The 18,106-nt window shown below is 39.5% G+C and overlaps 1 protein-coding gene across 1 annotated transcript in view; it reads right to left on the minus strand.

The window, feature by feature from the left end:
- LOC139742778 (NADPH:adrenodoxin oxidoreductase, mitochondrial-like) overlaps window positions 1-17,324 on the minus strand; it is a 107,609-nt gene extending 90,285 nt beyond the window's left edge. Inside the window, exons 1-4 of the mRNA XM_071653296.1 lie at window positions 17,262-17,324; window positions 6,711-6,881; window positions 1,668-1,763; window positions 606-728 (exon numbers count right to left, since the gene is read on the minus strand). Of these exons, the coding sequence (XP_071509397.1) occupies window positions 606-728; window positions 1,668-1,763; window positions 6,711-6,875 (384 nt within the window). The 5' untranslated portion in view covers window positions 6,876-6,881; window positions 17,262-17,324. The remainder of the gene's footprint in view (window positions 1-605; window positions 729-1,667; window positions 1,764-6,710; window positions 6,882-17,261) is intronic.
- Between the last annotated feature and the right edge of the window lie 782 nt (window positions 17,325-18,106).

The following is an 18,106-nucleotide window of genomic DNA, read 5'->3' on the forward strand; positions in this document are numbered from 1 at the left end:
CTGGATGAGAAGACTACTGCAGTGTATGAATAACTTAGACGTCACATGCATACAACAATATAAGGAAAATATAAAGAGAATTTCACAAAATTCCATCTTTTGAAAAAAGTACACATTCCCCTGACTCGTTACCGATAAATGTTATGGGTAATATTATTCTCCCTGCCTTTAGAAAGAGGCAAGTCAATTGCTCTTTTATTATGCAAAAAAAGTGAAAATATATTGAATTTTCTTTTATATTTTCTTTATACTGTTGTACGCATATGACTCACAAGCTGTAGTAGTCTCCTCATCCAGCGGTTCCAACACAAAAATTTTAAAAAATTCATAACTTTTGCATCGATTGTCCAATTTTCCTCAAACTTTCACTGATGTGTTTTACTAATATTGTTGCATTTTTTCAATCCTTATGTTTATGAAGGTGAACTTGTCCTTTAATTGTTCAGTATTGTTAAGCGTAGGCCCTATCAGGAGCTCCTGCAGAGCAGGAGACTATACGTGGCCTTTGCTTTGAATTATTCTTACCTTCCCACAAATGAGATGTGTTGCATTGCTGTAATGCTCTTACAAATAAAGCATCATATTAACTTGCAGGCTATACTCACAAGGACTACTGCACTGTATGCATCAAGAAGTTCCTTGACCTGTACATCTGATCCAATGCTCACCCCACCAATGAAGGAACAGCGTCCTCCTTCTGCCAGAGCAGTAAATTGATTGATGACATTCTGGAAAATGTACAAGTTTTATGATAATGAAGTACAATTTTGATCTGTCCATTTATTGATAATACTAGAGACAACAGCTACTGTATTTATATCTAATCATAAAATCACAAGTAAAAAGGAGGAATTTAGAGTACCGACAGTGCGCAAAATAATTATGAGATGAAACATGATTAGCCAAGAAAACAAAGAAGAGATGACGAGCTAACAAGACCAAAAGGGATGACATTACTCCTGTTAGGGGATTGCTTGTTGTTCCAAAAACGAAGAAATCATGGGGGGGATCGGTCATTTGCACATGCTGGACCTTACCTGTGGAATCAGTTGCCTCAAGCTATCCGTTACATTTCGAATGTTGACTCCTTTAAAGTTGCCCTCAAGACTCATTTGTACGTAACCGTTGTCCAGTAGAATTGTATGTTATGATTTTTTGTTTCCATCGTCATCATTGTGGCATTCATTTTCACGTACACGTTTGCGTAATACTCACTTTTTCTACTACGCCTTGAGCACATTAGTTATGTGGAATTGGTGCATTATAAGTACCCTGTATTATTATTATTATTATTATTATTATTATTATTATTATTATTATTATTTTTATTATTATTATTATTATTATTATCATTATTATTATTATTAGGCTTTGCCGAGATGTCAGCAGAGTATGTACAAAACAAATATACCATCCTCGAGAGGCTCTAGTTGAAATTATGGATTCAGAGGTGGTAGGAATAGCACTATTTTCTGAGGAGCATAGCCTCAAAGAAAACACAGACTCATGTAACGCAATTTCTGTCACTAAATTAGAGCCCCTCAGGTATGGTGTATTTGTTTTACTACATATTAGGCCGACATCTTAAAAAGCTTGACAGGGTTTGTGTCCACCTCCCCCCCCCCTTTTTTTTTTTGTCTATCGTAATTAAGTGAACAATTTCTCACCTTTACTTCCGGATGATCTGGTGCCACCCCATACCTAACAAGGCCAAATGGGACTGGAAGACGATCAAAGATGTCAATGTGTAATGACTTATCGCCCTGTTGAATGTACAAAGAGGAGGGGGAAAACAAAACAGAACACGATGGTAGAAACACATTCCAGTTTGGTATCCCACCAATGAAGGTGATTTGTTGCACACCTTGACAAATATTTTATTGACTTGTGATGTTCAATTATCTATCACACTAGGAGAAAGACTCTTTGGCTCCTTGATATTCTTTGATTAACATTTTATGGACTTTGTGACTGGAGAGTGTATGCTTCTGAAAAGCAAAGCAGAACAAAAATAAATATAAATCCTGCATTACTAGAACTGTTTCGTTCAATGCACTCTTAATCAAAGAGTAAAAAAAAAAAAGAATAATTCTTACAGTTAAGCAACACCAACATCTTACACTGGCTTACAACAGATAGCAAGCAAGGATACTTGTATTGCACTTTTGTCAAACCGGCCTGATTTACCAAAAGACACTCATCTAAACAAAACATATTCTTTAATTAAATAATATGGACCTTGAGTATGCAGCTTGTATCAGAGCTACCAAGTCTCACGCATTCTGCGTGAGACTCAAGCATTTAGGGTCTGTCTCACGAACTCACGCATGGCACCCATTTTTCTCACGCATTGGGTGAAGTCTGCAACTTGGGCCTATTAATAATGAGCATAGCTCAAAGGATTAAAGTGATAGTTGCAATTGAATGTATATTTCCCTTTTGTCTTTCAAAATAAGTAAAAAATAGTCACTTAAGTATGCACCTGATCGCACCATTAAGAGCTAAAAATTGAAAAAGCTCCCTACTAACTCCTCCCACACCCTCGTTCGCGCGCATGTGCGCGCGCCAAGACGTTGAGTCATGAAAATCTCACTCATAAATTTTTTTTGAACTTGGCATCCCTGCTTGTGTGGCTTACAGAAAGGACTCAATGTTAATAATGGTAGTTATAGAAAAGGAGTTCTTCAAACTTCTAATGAAGGGTTGCAACAATGTTGAAAATGCCAAGTCCTATTGCATTTCATGCTCAATCTGCAGACTAAATAGTTTTCTATCAGTGTATAAATGATGGGGCTTCATAGTTTCATATGTACTTCAATATTACAATTACTACTGCTGCTGCTACTACTACTACAGCTCCATGTACATGTACTACTACTAGCTGTACTAATAAATGACAATGACAACAAAAAAGTGAATCAATAAATAGATACAGTTGAACCTCTCTTATCCGGCCTCCCTTTATCTGGATCTCTCTATTATACGGACGCAATCTCGCCGTGATTTTTTAAAAAAATAATTACAGGAGGAAAGGGGGATTCCCAACTCCTCGAGAACTCCTACACAAACACACATGAATTACATATTTCCTTCCAAATTGCTTACCTTCAGACATTTTAACATCCCCAAACATCCCCAAATCATCGCAAGAACATGGACAGATTATGCGCTCGAGTCCTCTCATATCGCATTGCCACATATAGGTCCATACACAGCCGTCGATATGACTAGATAGACATGCATTGTTTCGAGTCATTGGCTGAGCAACGAATGATATTGAACACTCAAAAATTGTTCACACACAGTACACACACAAAGAGAGAGAGGGAGACCATCTAACAATGGCGACCTACAGTCGACTTTGCCGAGCCGTGATGATCGAATTTTGAAGCATAGTTTCGTCGACTCGTACTGTTTATTTTCAAGATCTACTTGATACATTTCTTAATAATTATTTAGGTAAATCATCCCAAGAATTTATAAAAGAAAATGATTTCATTCTTGCAAACACGAACCTCTATTTTGGGGTCTGTTACTGAGTGTAACAATGAAAAAAAAAGGTTGCAGTATACACATTACTACATGTGGTATGGAGGTGTATCCTATTACCGAACGATTTTTGTTTTATTGCTCCAAACGGGCAACATTATGCAATAATTCAGCCAAAAATATCCTTATAGATAATTGAAATGCTGATAATAGCTGTAACGAAAATACTTGAAAAATAAGCGAACTTCTAGAAAAAATCCGTATTTCAAATAACCCTTCCACAAAAGTTGTTTCTATTTACCGACGCAAATCGTATTTTATTACCGAACATGCGCCCTCTGTATGGGGAAAATTGTACATTGTATTTTCGGTCAATGTTTATTAACGCAGGACAACGAACATCGAAATTCTAGCAATTGTTACGTAAATTTGAGGTAAATTACATTTTGTTTTGTTTTTTGCTGCAGTTTAGCAATTTTCGGCACTGGCTTCCCCTGTGAGATAACAGCGCGTAGTGCAATGAATGCGTATTCGAGATGTTGCACGCGCTCCATTGACAAAGTACGCGTTCGTTAATTAGGATACCGTTCGGTAATAGGATACCTGACTATACTACAATGGGCTACATCAGTACATGTGCATGTATGTACATGTACATGTATAAAGCATCGAGTCTCCCATATCCGGCCAAATCCCTTATCCGGATGAGCCCTGGTCCCGAATTGTCCGGATACGAGAGGTTCAACTGTAAATAAAATTCTCAGCAAGGTATAGTGTGGATATTCCTTAATGAACCAGACGTATGGACTAGTTGTACCTTAAGCGGGGTTCCCACTATCGTGCGATCCATTGCGAACGCCACAATTGGACATTCGTAACTGATCGTGGAAAATTTGTTCAACTCGTCTGAAACTTCACGTTTGGATACGAGGTTATGCGAGTCAATACGTGTTGGTTCGCTGGGATGCGATATGGTCACGATTGGTCTATTTCAAGCAATACGATCTGTCACGATGTGGTCTCCGATTCAAATATGACCCGATAGGATTGTCCCGATTGAGTCTACGATTGGTTTCGATCTAACACGATCATTACGATCGAGATCCCCGATCTGGTGCGTGCAGCTGTGTTCTGATACGTTCCAGTACGAATACCGCGAAGCAATGCGGGCTGTTGAGATAAGATACGATATCTTTCACGATCGGGATCAAAAGCGACTCGATTTAAGGCGCGATTGGACCCGAATGGGAATATTATAGTCCGACTGACAATGTCTTTCATTATTTCTCTAACTTCTTAAGAGTGATTAGGCCTATTTATCCACAACCATTGATGATGGCAAGGGTTGACTGAGGATGACGACAACGTGACCTTTGCAATATTGCGAATGACAATTACGTTATCATCAGAGAGAAAGCAGCGCCTATATAGGCCAGCCACAACGTCAGAAATTCCCTTTTCTAATTCAACCTAAAGATTATTGAATCGACATGCTCGGCCTCAGCACCCCCCTCCCCTTAAAAAAAACAAACAAAAAACAACTGCATACGCAAGATCAAATCATTGCCCCCCCCCCCCCCACAAAAAAAAAGAAAAAAGATAAAGACAAATGTTTTGCCTTCCTTTGAAACACATGAAGAAAATATGAAATGGAAGCTTAAAGAGAGGATTGGATCTTTTTGAATGCTGACATTATTATGTGTTATAGGCTCAGTATAAGAAAGTTGACCGAACTTAGTATTGTTTATGTGTTTGATTTCATATTCGCATAGTACGTATATATGCCTTTCTATTTCAAAATGTCGTTATCTCATGGGGTATTGAAAGTTTGGTGGGTTTAGCTTGATAAATAGTTTTTTTCAACAAAGTTTAACAAAACCGATATACACACAACAGAAAAGTAACTCCCCTAATATCACTTTTTAACACAAAATAAGTTTGAAGCAAAATTATTTCGCAGGGGTATTGTTACACGTCTTATCAACTAACCTCTATGTGAAAAATGACAATAGTGACAATGGTCACTTTTCAAAAGTCACAAAAGTTTTCGTGGGGTATGAGAAACATTCTGCTTTCAATAGTGTTATTTTAGGATTCATTGTGCCAGCCCTCCCCTATTCAATCTCAAAAGTACAGTTTTGCAGTTTTTGCTCCATCTTTAAAGTGTACATGCTTACTCAATGAAGACACAACTACTCTTTCTTATGCTCACTTGACATGGGCTGCTAGATCTTGGCTGCATCATCTGACAACAATCCTTAACTAAATGGATTTTGCATTTTAACCCGTTGAGGACGGACTGATTTTGCTACAACACGCATTTCCCATAGACACTTGCCCGAGTATACTCGGGTCTCGTCCTCAACGGGTTAATAAGAGTAGACACAGCTATTTTCCTCTAAAAACCAAACCACAAAAAAAAAAAAAACATGAAAATTGTTACAATAGATGTGAAGGGGTCAAATGATGGATGATGAAACAACAACAGCGATTGATAATTATATACACAAGAAACAATACTTTACCCCCCCCCCCCAAAAAAAAAAAAAAAAACCAAACAAACAAACAACCCAACAACAACAATTACTGTAGTATAGTTATAAAAAGTAATCAAATTTGCCTTTGATGTGTGCTCACTCATGCACGATTCAGGAAATCATTCTCATTTTTATACTGACCTTAGTCAATACGTGCAGACATACCACAGTCAATATAGTTTTGCTATTTTTTTTTGTTAAAAAATTACCCCAAATTGATTACGGGGAACTCCGTTTTTGTGCGTCTGTGTTATGGTAAAACAATGTATAGTGATAATAATGATATGTATGAAAATACATAATACAAAATACGTACGATCTTGGAGCAAAATAAGGGCAAATATAAAAAAAGAAGAATGAATATATGTATATAAGTAGGAGGGAAGTGAAAAAGTCGATCCCGATCAACACGATTAAGAAGTACGATTAGATGAGATTTGCTGCGTTTTGATACGATCCAAGACAACCTGATGCGATGATCTCGATCAACAATTAATCGTGTTAATCGTAGAAAATTTTTGAACCGTCCAAAATTTTTCTACGATTAATGCGATTGCCACGACTGACGTCAAGATCTGATAAGATCACCACGATTCCTTCACGATTAAGACCACGATTTCAATCGTGGCGCCAATCGTGATAGTGGGAACCCCGCTTTAAATCACATTGAGATCATTGACAAACCTTGAGTAAAGCCTGAGCTGTGTAGAACCCTGCTGGTCCACTGCCAATGATGCACATTCTGGGTGTGCTGGAATCTGTGGAAAGGAGCTTTTGCACATGTTGCTTCTGAAGGCAAGCTCGGCATATGAATTTACCAGAGAAGAGTCGCCCTGTTATCCTCAACATCTTCGTCTGTGTGTGCAAAAGTACATATAATACATTAATGGTTGGTGACTAGTTCACCTCTATCATATCAAGTTCTGTCTCCAAACCATGTCATGGTGTAGTCAAAAGTGCAACAAAAAAAGTGAGACTCACACAAGGTGACATGTGTGTGTGTGTGTTTGGGGGGGGGGGGGGAGACCCAGAGCTGAGAGAGAGAGAGAGAGAGAGAGAGAGAGAGAGAGTTGTGAATTTGCCAAATGGATACCACTGGGTTGACAGCTAGCAAAAAGGCAACAAATTTGAAATGAGTAATAACACCCAGCAGCTGTCAAAGGATGACCACTTGCTGGGGATAAAATCATGGACATTCTCTCTTCTTTGTAAATTAAGATTTGAGACTACCAGTAATTCTTTGATATAAAAGAAGAGTCACTCCTCCAGTACACAATCATGAAAGGGTGAATAACCATTTTGGTAAGAAGTTTTGTAACTCATCTTAAATTATCAACTCCTCTTACTAAGATAACTTCTTCAATACGTATTCAATGTAGTTCATAACCATGTACTATACTGGGTGTCCCAAAAAAAGCGGAACGGTGGATTTTCAGTACCTTGCGGTCTAAAAGTGATATATTTTTTGACATCATTAGTAAGAGCATCTTCCGCAGAAAACTATGATACCAAAATCATTAAATTTGGTTCAGTACTTTTTATTCTACGCCAATTTCTGTAAATGCAGTCATTTTCAATTTTTTGCGACTTATGAGATAATAATTTGGGCGCGACACGCGTTCCATACGGTGAATTGTGTACGCTCGTTGATCCATGTCAACAAAAGATAACGCTTTCTATTGGGCGCGTACACACACACACACACACAGACACACACACATACACAGTCTTTTTTTTTCTGTATCTTTTGTTGACATGGATCACTGAGCTTACACAATATTCACCGTATGGATCGCGTGTAGCACTCAAATCATTATCTCATAAGACGCAGAAATCCGGCGAAATTTGAAAATGACTGCATTTTCAGGAATTGGCGTAGAATAAAAAGTACTGAACCATATTTTATGATTTTGGTATCAATGTCTTCTGCGGAAAATTCTCTTTCTAATGATGTTAAAAAACATATCACTTTTATAACGCAAGGTACTGAAAATCCACCGTTCCGCTTTTTTTGGGACACCCGGTATAGGCCAGAGTAGCAAAGAACTAAAATAGGGGAGAGCAAAACAGTGATGTACACATGTACAGCCTGTACCGTATGTCCCAAAAAAAATTATAACGGGGCCCTCCGCAATGATATCTTTATAAATAGTGAATCAATCTAAACACAAATTCACGGTATGAAACTATAACTCATTGCCCACATCTTACAGAAAAGTCCATTCAATTTGCTTCAGTGGTCAAAGAGAAATGAGGAATTTTGTGGAGGATGTCGGGAATCTCTTCCGTCCAAATTCTGTCTATTATTCACACACAAGAGCATTGAATTGCTAAAATTGGAAGAATCAGACTCATGACATGCTTTACAACAATCCACATTTCTCTGTGACTGCTTAACCAAATTGAATGGGGTTTTCTGCAAAATAGAGCTAAGATGTTATGTTTTAAGACCCTGAAGTAGCACTTAGACAGGTCGATCATATTGGGTGTTATCAATTCGAAAATCTAATTGTAATTTTTGGGGCGACTTACTGCAGCATGTCCCAAAAAAATTACAATCAGATTTTCGCATTGATAACACCCAATATGATTAATTCTGTTAAATGCTACTTCAGGGTCTTAAAATACAACATTTTAGCTCTATTTTGCAGAAAACCCTATTTAATTTGGTTAAGCAGTCACAGAGAAATGTGGATTGTTGTAAAGCATGTCATGAGTCTGATTCTTCCAATTTTAGCAATTCAATGTTCTTGTGTGTGAATAACAGACAGAATTTGGACAGAAGAGATTCCCGACATCCTCTACAAAATTCCTCATTTCTCTTTGACCACTGAAGCAAATCGAATGGGGTTTTCTGTAAGATGTGGGCATTGAGTTATAGTTTGATACCCTGAATTTGTATTTAGATTGATTCACTATTTTTAAAGATATCATTGCGGAGGGCCCCGTTGTAATTTTTTTTTGCGGGGACATACTGTACCAGGTACATGTGTAAGTGGCTAGAATTAATGATATTCGTACATCTCCATACTAAATTTGAATAAAGTTTGTTAAAAACATAACAAGTGTTGCAACTGAGTGACAAATTGCCCTACATCGACGTAAATAAGCACTGAATTGATCAGTGTTTTAGTAGTAGCCATGATAAAAAATCATGGGCGCACATACTCGAGCAGGATTCGAATCCACGACCTCCTGATCACCGGACAGGCGTCATCTCCACTAGACCACCGAGCTTTCGCCCGACAGCAAGTGTTGGTTCTAATCCTTATAGCATGCAGCGGGTACTGCTTTGTTATTCAAATTTATGAAGTTCTTCCGTCGAGATGTTTTCATTGCAACTGACTGACAAATTGCCCTACATCGACGTAAATAAGCACTGAATTGATCAGTGTTTTAGTAGTAGCCATGATAAGAAATCATGGGCGTACATACTCGAGCAGGATTCGAACCCACGACCTCCTGATCACCGCACAGGCGTCATCTCCACTAGACCACCGAGCTTTCGCCCGACAGCAAGTGTTGGTTCTAATCCTTATAGCATGCAGCGGGTACTGCTTTGTTATTCAAATTTATGAAGTTCTTCCGTCGAGATGTTTTCATTGCAACTGATTGACAAATTGCCCTACATCGACGTAAATAAGCACTGAATTGATCAGTGTTTTCGTCGATGTAGGGCAATTTGTCAATCAGTTGCAATGAAAACATCTCGACGGAAGAACTTCATAAATTTGAATAACAAGTGTTGTTAACACAAAAGTGATGTGGTGGCGGGAGTGGTGTAACAGTGCTTAATCAAAAGTATCCTCCAGTACATACACAAGGGGATACAACTGGGCAATTCCGCGGTTAGTAACGTTACATTTGAACAAATTCAGATATTTGTTTTTACTACTAAATTACCATTTATTCATTTCAAGTCAAAATTATGTCAAAAACATGTTCATCCTTCCCAGGTTTATGATATAGAAAAGAATGAATACAATCCATGAAATATTAGAATTGCTATGGCAACTTAAAGGGCAGGTTAGTAACGTTACGAAAAAAGGACATGACAAAAAAATCAATGTCTTGTAACAAAAAGTGTGCAAAAATTCAAGTCACTTCAAACAAAGTGTTGCATTAATTTTAATTATTGCATCATGACAAATGTTCACACAAATTTTTTTAGCAGTTCGACCAATTATTTTTTAGCTAGACCCCCAAAAGCATGGTTAGTAACGTTACGGTTAGTAACGTTACATTTGTCCGGAGTAATTCCGCAGGTCATTTCACCCTTTTGTAATTGACAAAATGTCACATGACTTCTGGAGTATTTAAATGTATTCATCTTTTACCCATTAGCAAAACTTTGAGGAAAAAATTTCAAAGGAACCCACTGTAATTTGCATTTAAGTGAATTTCAGCATCCCCAGTCCCACATGTACATTTTAAATGATGGTTTTAGATCTCGCGAAATCAATAAATACGAAAAACAAAATGTACTGAATTTGAAAGACCTTAATGATTGGTGAACATCCATGGCATTAGTTGGTACCTAAATTAAAGAGTAAGATAAAGAGGCACATTTCTTTTATCCATGTCATGTCCACCTAACTGCAGAATTGCCCAACTACAGTCAAACCTGCCTTAGTAGCCACCTGCCATGTACAGCCACTTACAATAAAATTCCCCAAACAAAAAAGCCATATCAACAACTGTGTCCATAACAGCCACCTGTCTATAATGGCACTTTTTTTCGTCCCCCTTGGGTGATTGCTATAACATAGACAGGTTTGACTGTACAATGTATTTCAGATTAAATAGGGACCTACATTTAAAATACTGGTCAGCAAATTGTCAAAGTGCAAGGAAGGTTTCCAACCAAACCAGGACCAAGAGACTGAACAAACATATTCCAACACATCTCAGAAACTACGCAACCTCATTGACCTGCTGAATCATTGCAATTTTTGGAATTTTCTGCATCTTTATTGCCATATTTTTATTCCCATCGTGCAAATACATAATTTGGCAAACCGTAACCTCACATCCCAACATACCTGGCTGAGAAGGGTACAGCATATTGTGTGATACCACCTCATTTCCTTCAGTTGAAAAGTTAAACACTGCTATCAATGCAACCAAATTTTACCGATCAGCGATAACGATCCCAAAATGCCAATTCCTTCCTGTCACAACATGTTTAACGTAATATTACAATAATTAATGACAATTCACTTTTTACGAATTTTCTAAAATGTTACTGGGTATCATAATTTTGGACAGTAATTCAGAAATCTATGTTGAGACCATTTCAATCCATAAAGTTGGCCCACGATTACTCATGCCTGTTTGAACACTGATAATGCACAGTGCAGTGGTACTGGTAATGGCACTGGTACTACTGCTGAGCTGCACATGCATGCATTGCCTATTACTGCCACTTCAGTGGCAGGACATTAACATTATCACAGGGAGAAAGAGAAAGAAATAAGTCACGAGATTTATTCAAGGATGTATTGCTATTTGCATTCATTTACTATTATTGTGTGTGTGTGTGTTTTTTTTTATGGGAATAACACAATGAAATCTCCTTGCACAAAGTGTCAAAAAAAAAAGCTTTCACTCATTTTTTGTTTACCAGCAGTCAAGACTTCTGGCATTATCATGAAATAGTCCACCACTCCATTCACCGCCATTCATTTTGTCATAGCTGGGGACTGCTTTCAACCTCCATAGACTTTGCACATAGTGGAGACGCACACGCAGAACAAGAGGGGACCGCGCGATATCACCATTTGGCCAGACTTCTTACGCATTATCACTGACTGTGAATGGAATAATCTCCCGGATTATGTGGTAAACAGCACATCACTCAACTCTTTCAAATCTAACTTGGAGAAAGCATGGAAGACAAAAAAGGACGAATACAACCCTGAGCAGCAATTTTCATGCCCATGGCATATGGCCATGTTCTCAATGAACCGCACAGCACAAATACAAACGTACACACGACACACACACAAACAAACATAGACTCCTACAGCAGTAGTTGTAGAGTAGACTAGTAGTACCGGTACAGTAGTTGGGCCTGACATTCCGATTTTATCATCTCTCCGCATGAGGGAGTTTCAAGGTGCATTACTACAGTCATTAGCCATTGCCAAATTGCAATGTAGACCACCTAGACTCTATAAGACGCTATGGGCCTATCAGCCCTATGTAATGTAGTTTTATTTCGGCAACTGAGCTGTGCGGACGTGCCTCAGGTGGGCTCCGAGATTTTGAGTTTTTGAATCTAAATTCTTACTTTGAAATGCCGATTTGGGGGAGTTTTTTTTTACTTCCCTACTTTGTTTTCTGATTATAGGGGAAGAGTAGTTATTCTGGTTTGGTATTTTCGATCACTAAAACGTATTTTTACTGCTTGGTAAATTTGGAGATTCGTAGATGTCATGCCTCGTGACTCGTCCATGCGTTGTACGCTTACGCTACGCACGGAGCCAGCGGGTACGGGTGCATGCCGCGTACATGCCAGGCAAGCCAAGTCATCGGAGGTAGCGGCACACACACACACAAAGAACCAGTACTAGCTGCGTGCAGTGTACGCAGCTTCTATCGACCGTGCTTGCATGCATACAGTGCAGTATGGAAGAGAGCGACGTCATTCAAGATGGCGGCCAAGGCGCGGGAATTTTGCCAGGTACAGCAAGTTCGGGAAGAGCAACCAGGCTTCCTTCATCCCAAAACACTGCAAATAAAAAGCGGAGAGGGAGACCAAGGAAGACCAAGACTGGATATGGTGCACCCGGAGTGGAAGGATCACAATTACAGCAGCAAGAGACTGATTCACAAGGTGATACAGACAAAGATACTGATCCAGTTCTAGAGGTATGGTGTTGCAAATCTTGTAACTTGGAATTTTGCAGTGAAGATGATCAACTCATGCAGTGTGAGAGATGTGAAGGTGCTACTTGCATTAAATGCTTAGGTATGGGCACCTCAGTATACGAGATGCTAAAAACTAGACAAGATGTGCATTGGTACTGTTCTTCGTGTGACAAACAGGCCATGACAGTTATCAGGGCTGACTGGGAAATTGAGGAAAGATGCGCAGCCTACCTCAAAGGTCTAAATGATAAACTTGATGAAATGCAGGCTACTATCGATAAGAAAGCTGACAAAGCAGTTACGGATAATCTGGCTGCTGATGTGATCGCTACTAAAAAACTAGTTGAAGGGGCAAATGCTGATATCGCAAAGCTTTCCGATAGAATTGAGTTGGTGCACAAAGAGTCTGTGGAGATAGAGAAACGCAAGAAAAATGTCATCATTAAAGGGTTACCGGAAGACTTGCCATCTAGCTTTCCTCCACTCCATAGCGAGAGTCACGTAGATGTTAGACCAAATGAACACAGCAGCAAAATGAGATCACAAGATGAGATGGCATGTATTCAACTGTTTCACAGCAAAGGCATTGATGCCACTCCTAAATCAGTCCACAGGCTTGGTAAAAAGAAGAGCGATGGAAAACCAAGACCAATTAAGGTAGTGCTGCCTAAGGAAGAGGACAAAAAGCGCACTCTCAGGAATGGACCACATGTGAGAAATGTCGACTCGGATAAAGTCAGTTTCGATCGAGGCAAAGTTTTCATTTGTCCAGACCTGACCATCTTGCAGAGGGAGGAAGACCTCAAACTCAGAAAGGAACTTAGAAAGAAAAGAGAGTCTGACCCAAACTGCAAAATAAAAGGAAACAAACTTTTTTTACAGACTCGACAGCAAAGTCCGTTTCCTCCTTCAAGTCTAGGGAGGGAACAGGAATAGAATCTTCAAGTTTTATTGGAATTTCAGCACAGCACTCGAGCACTAAGTTTTGTTGTTCATCAGGAAAGCATGAAAGTACATGTTCTCAGGAAAAGCAATCCTCTTCACCAAGCACACGTACTACTTATATAAAAAGAGGGAAAGAATTTAACCCTCTGAAGATTGTACATATGAATGCCTTTAGCATTAAAAACAAGTATGTTGAGTTGAAAGATTATCTATATGAAAACGACATTGATATCTGTGCTATAACTGAAACATGGCTGGATAGCTCTGTAAGCAGTTGTGAATTTACCCCAGAGGATTATGTTTGTTTTCGACAAGATCGTGATTTTGATTTCTATGCCGAAGGAACATATTCTGAGCTAGCCAGAGGAGGAGCTCTCCTACTGATTAGAAGGAACCTGAATCCTTCTCTCCACCCTAAAGGAGATGCCAGAGCCGAGCTGGTATAGTGTATGGTCCATCCTAACCCCACAACAGAAATTTTGGTCAGTGTAGTTTACAGACCTGAACGGGGAGGAGAACACAACTTGGAGGTTATTTGCAACTCTATATCATGTATTGACACTGACAATGTAGTTCTAGTTGGAGATTTCAACTTCAGGGATATTGATTGGGACTCCCATGAAGCACACACTTCTCTGTCTACCAAATTCCTCACATGCATTGAAGAAAATATGCTGTTTCAACTGGTCAAGGAGCCTACCAGAGGAGCAAATATTTTAGACTTAGCATTTACAGGAAACCCTGATATCGTACATGCTGTGACAGTTGGAGATAAACTAGGTGCAAGCGATCACAACAGTGTGTTAATTGAGTTACGGATTCCCACCCCAAGAATCGCTTTGTCTGAACGTAAGATCTATTTATACTCACAAGGAGACTATGAAGGCCTTGCGGCTGAAGTGCGGTCTACGGATTGGGAGAAAACTTTTGCTAACAAGAATCTGGATGAGAAATGGGATACTTTTAAAGAGAAATACAACCAGTTGGTAGACAAGTTCATCCCAGCCAAAACAGTTAAATGTGGAAAACGTCATAAGCCACCATGGACTCAATTCAAATCTGTACGGAAAGCCAAGAAGCAAAAGAGAAAAGCGACCGGTAAAAGCAAGGAAATCAGGTCTGAAGGTTCATCAGGAACAGTATTCTCAGGCCAAAATCCACACTGAAGAAGTCGTAAAAAAAGCCAAACTGGATTATGAGGATAGACTGATCGACCAGATTAAAGATGAACCCAAGAAGTTTTTCAATTACGCTAGACATTTTACTAGATCGTCCGCCACAGTAGAAGTTTTAGAGCATGACGGAAACAAAATAACTGAGGATCAAGCCAAAGCTGAAATTTTAAATGACTTTTTTGTTAGCGTTCTTACACCTGAATCAGTGGAGCAGCCAACAAATATTCCATGCTCAGAGTTGCATCCAGAGTCAGAACACATTATGTATGATATTGACATTACAATTGACATTGTAAAAGAGAAACTTTCCAAGCTTCACAGCAACAAGGCTTGTGGTCCTGACGGTATTCATGTGAACGTTTTACGCAATGTTATGGATTTTGATAAACCCCTGTGTATGCTGTTTACCCAGTCATTGCAGTCCGGTCAAGTTCCACAGGATTGGAAAGATGCTAATATTACCCCTCTTTTCAAGAAAGGTTCTCGTGTAAACCCGAACAATTACCGTCCAGTGTCTTTAACCAGCCAAGTCGTCAAGGTGCTCGAGAGAATCATGTACGATCAGTTAATGGAGCATGCAGTGGTTAACAATTTGATAGTTCATATCATCAACACGGCTTTCAGTAAGTGTTTGTGTGTCTTCCAGCTTTTGGAGTGCCTTTTTGACTGGACTCAAGCATATGATGACAAAGTAGGAGTCGACATTATTTATTTAGATTTTCAGAAAGCATTTGACACTGTCCCCCACAAGTCACTTCTCTACAAGCTTTAAAAGCATCTCGGAGTACGTGGTCATGTTTTAGCCTGGATAGAATCCTTTCTAAGTCGGCGAAGACAGAGAGTTGTCCTTAGAAATGGTGTTTCAACTTGGAAGAATGTGACAAGCGGCGTTCCGCAAGGGTCTATAATAGGCCCTTTGCTGTTTTTGTTTTACGTCAATGACATTCCAGACACCGTCTCATCCACTGCCAAGATGTTTGCTGATGACACTCAAGTTTATAGGAAGATTCTCACTAAATCAGATTGCAACTCTCTTCAAAATGACCTCAATGAACTGGCAGCGTGGTCCAAACGCTGGTTGCTTGACTTCAATGCCGAGAAATGTGTTGTTTTACGCATACTTGCAGCTTTGGATTATCAGTACTCCCTTAATGGCATCTAGACTTCTACCTACAAGAAGTGTCTAGCCAAAAAGATCTGGGTGTTACTGTAAACAACATTCTCACTCCAGTAAATCATATCCAACAGATAGAGTCTAGTTACAAAAGCAAATCAGAAGATTGCCATGTTTCGACGCTGTTTTACAGGATTCAGTGGAGTTAAAGTCACCACATTCTACCAATCTATAGTGAGACCAGCATTGGAATATGCATCCACAGTTTAGAGTCCTTTTACAAAGAAAGACATTGAAGCACTGGAGAAGGTGCAGACAAGATGCTTACGTTTATGTAACGACAAAATCAGACTGGAACCTCCTCAGGGGAGAAGAATCAAGACCGATCTGATAGATACCTACATTACAAGCTTCTAAATGGCCATTACAAAACCAAGCCAGATATTTTCTTCTCTACCCCACCTAAAACACTAAGAGGTCACTCTTACAAGTTGTATCATAGACGCTACACAGTACAAAACCCGACTTGCGTGGTTGCTGGCCACTTCTACTGAAATAGAGTGGTCAAGCCGTGGAACTCCCTCCCAGAGCACGTTGTGTCTGCACCCACTGTGGCATCCTTCAAGAATAGACTGAGAGCCCTTCCCACAGGAATAGAGGGCTAATCAACCAAGTATCCAAGTAAGTATCAAGTATAGAGTAGTATCCAAAAGTATGTAAAATATGCGAACTACGGTAGAATTTTATATGTGATGGCAATTGGGCACTGTACGGCCCTTGTGATTTCTTCACCGGTCAGATGTCAGAAAAAGTAGATTATTAAATTATAAATATAAAACGTGACAAAGATATAGATCTAGATCTAGATCTACACACAGTGAGTCAGTGTAGGAGATCTATAAATTTAAGTAACGTGTACCTTCGATAAACACAGACATAGACCTAAATACATGGGACTGACACTCATCAGAGATAGCAGCTGGCGCTCCAAACCAGTGCACCAGGGCAGAGGGGGCTAAGCTGGATTCTACAGCTTCAACAGCATTCGGAAGAAAGATGTACAAATTCCGTAGTATATGCACAACACAATATAACATCAAAGCGCTGGCAATGGAAGATCAGTCTCACCTTATTGTAATCAGTGACAGGATAATCATAAGACTCGACGGTCACTGCGCAAGTATGCACTGGCCACTGCATGCCACTGTGCTGCTGATCATATCACTACACGCACAAAATGCATTGCTATTGCGTAACCCTGCTTTTGCTTCCTGCAGCGCAACAACTAGTCTGGCTTCCAGACCCTCTGCCCATACAATTTCGCTATTCAGGATATTGACGAAAACCAGACTACGTAACAACATACTGCCTCGGATCACCTCCCTTCTCGCTCGGATCGGGGATCGAGCTTCCTGCCTAATTTATTTCAGACCCTGGTAGTCTGGGTGCCACAGGCTGAACCCTGTTTTACCGTCCACCCATTTTTTTTTTTGATGGTTTTACCCTATTTCGGGGGTGCTGAATCCGAATCTGGATGATGCAACTCTTGCATCCTTGAGGGTTTTGAGATATTCAAGATGGCCGACAAGATGGCCGCCAAAACCGGAAATTCCCACGTATTTCCTTCTAAATGGTGAGATATTGAAAACAAGTGATGGTTTTACCCTATGTCGAGGGTGCTGAATTCGAATCTGGATGATGCAACTCTTGCATCCTTGAGAGTTTTGAGATATTTAAGATGGCCGCCAAAATGGCCGCCAATTAAAACCAGAAATTCCCAAGTATTTCCTTCTAAATGTTGAGAAATCAAAAACAATTGATGGTTTACCCTATTTCGAGGGTGCTGAATCCGAATCTGGATGATGCAACTCTTGCATCCATGAAGTTTTAGAGATATTCAAGATGGCCGCCAAAATGGCCGCCAATTTAAACCGGAAATTCCCACGTATTTCCTTCTAAATGTTGAGAAATTA

This window comes from Diadema antillarum, unplaced genomic scaffold (genome assembly GCF_040938485.1).
Source record: "Diadema antillarum isolate AM-2024a unplaced genomic scaffold, OU_Dant_1.0 seq00001020_RagTag, whole genome shotgun sequence".
Taxonomy (NCBI): domain Eukaryota; kingdom Metazoa; phylum Echinodermata; class Echinoidea; order Diadematoida; family Diadematidae; genus Diadema; species Diadema antillarum.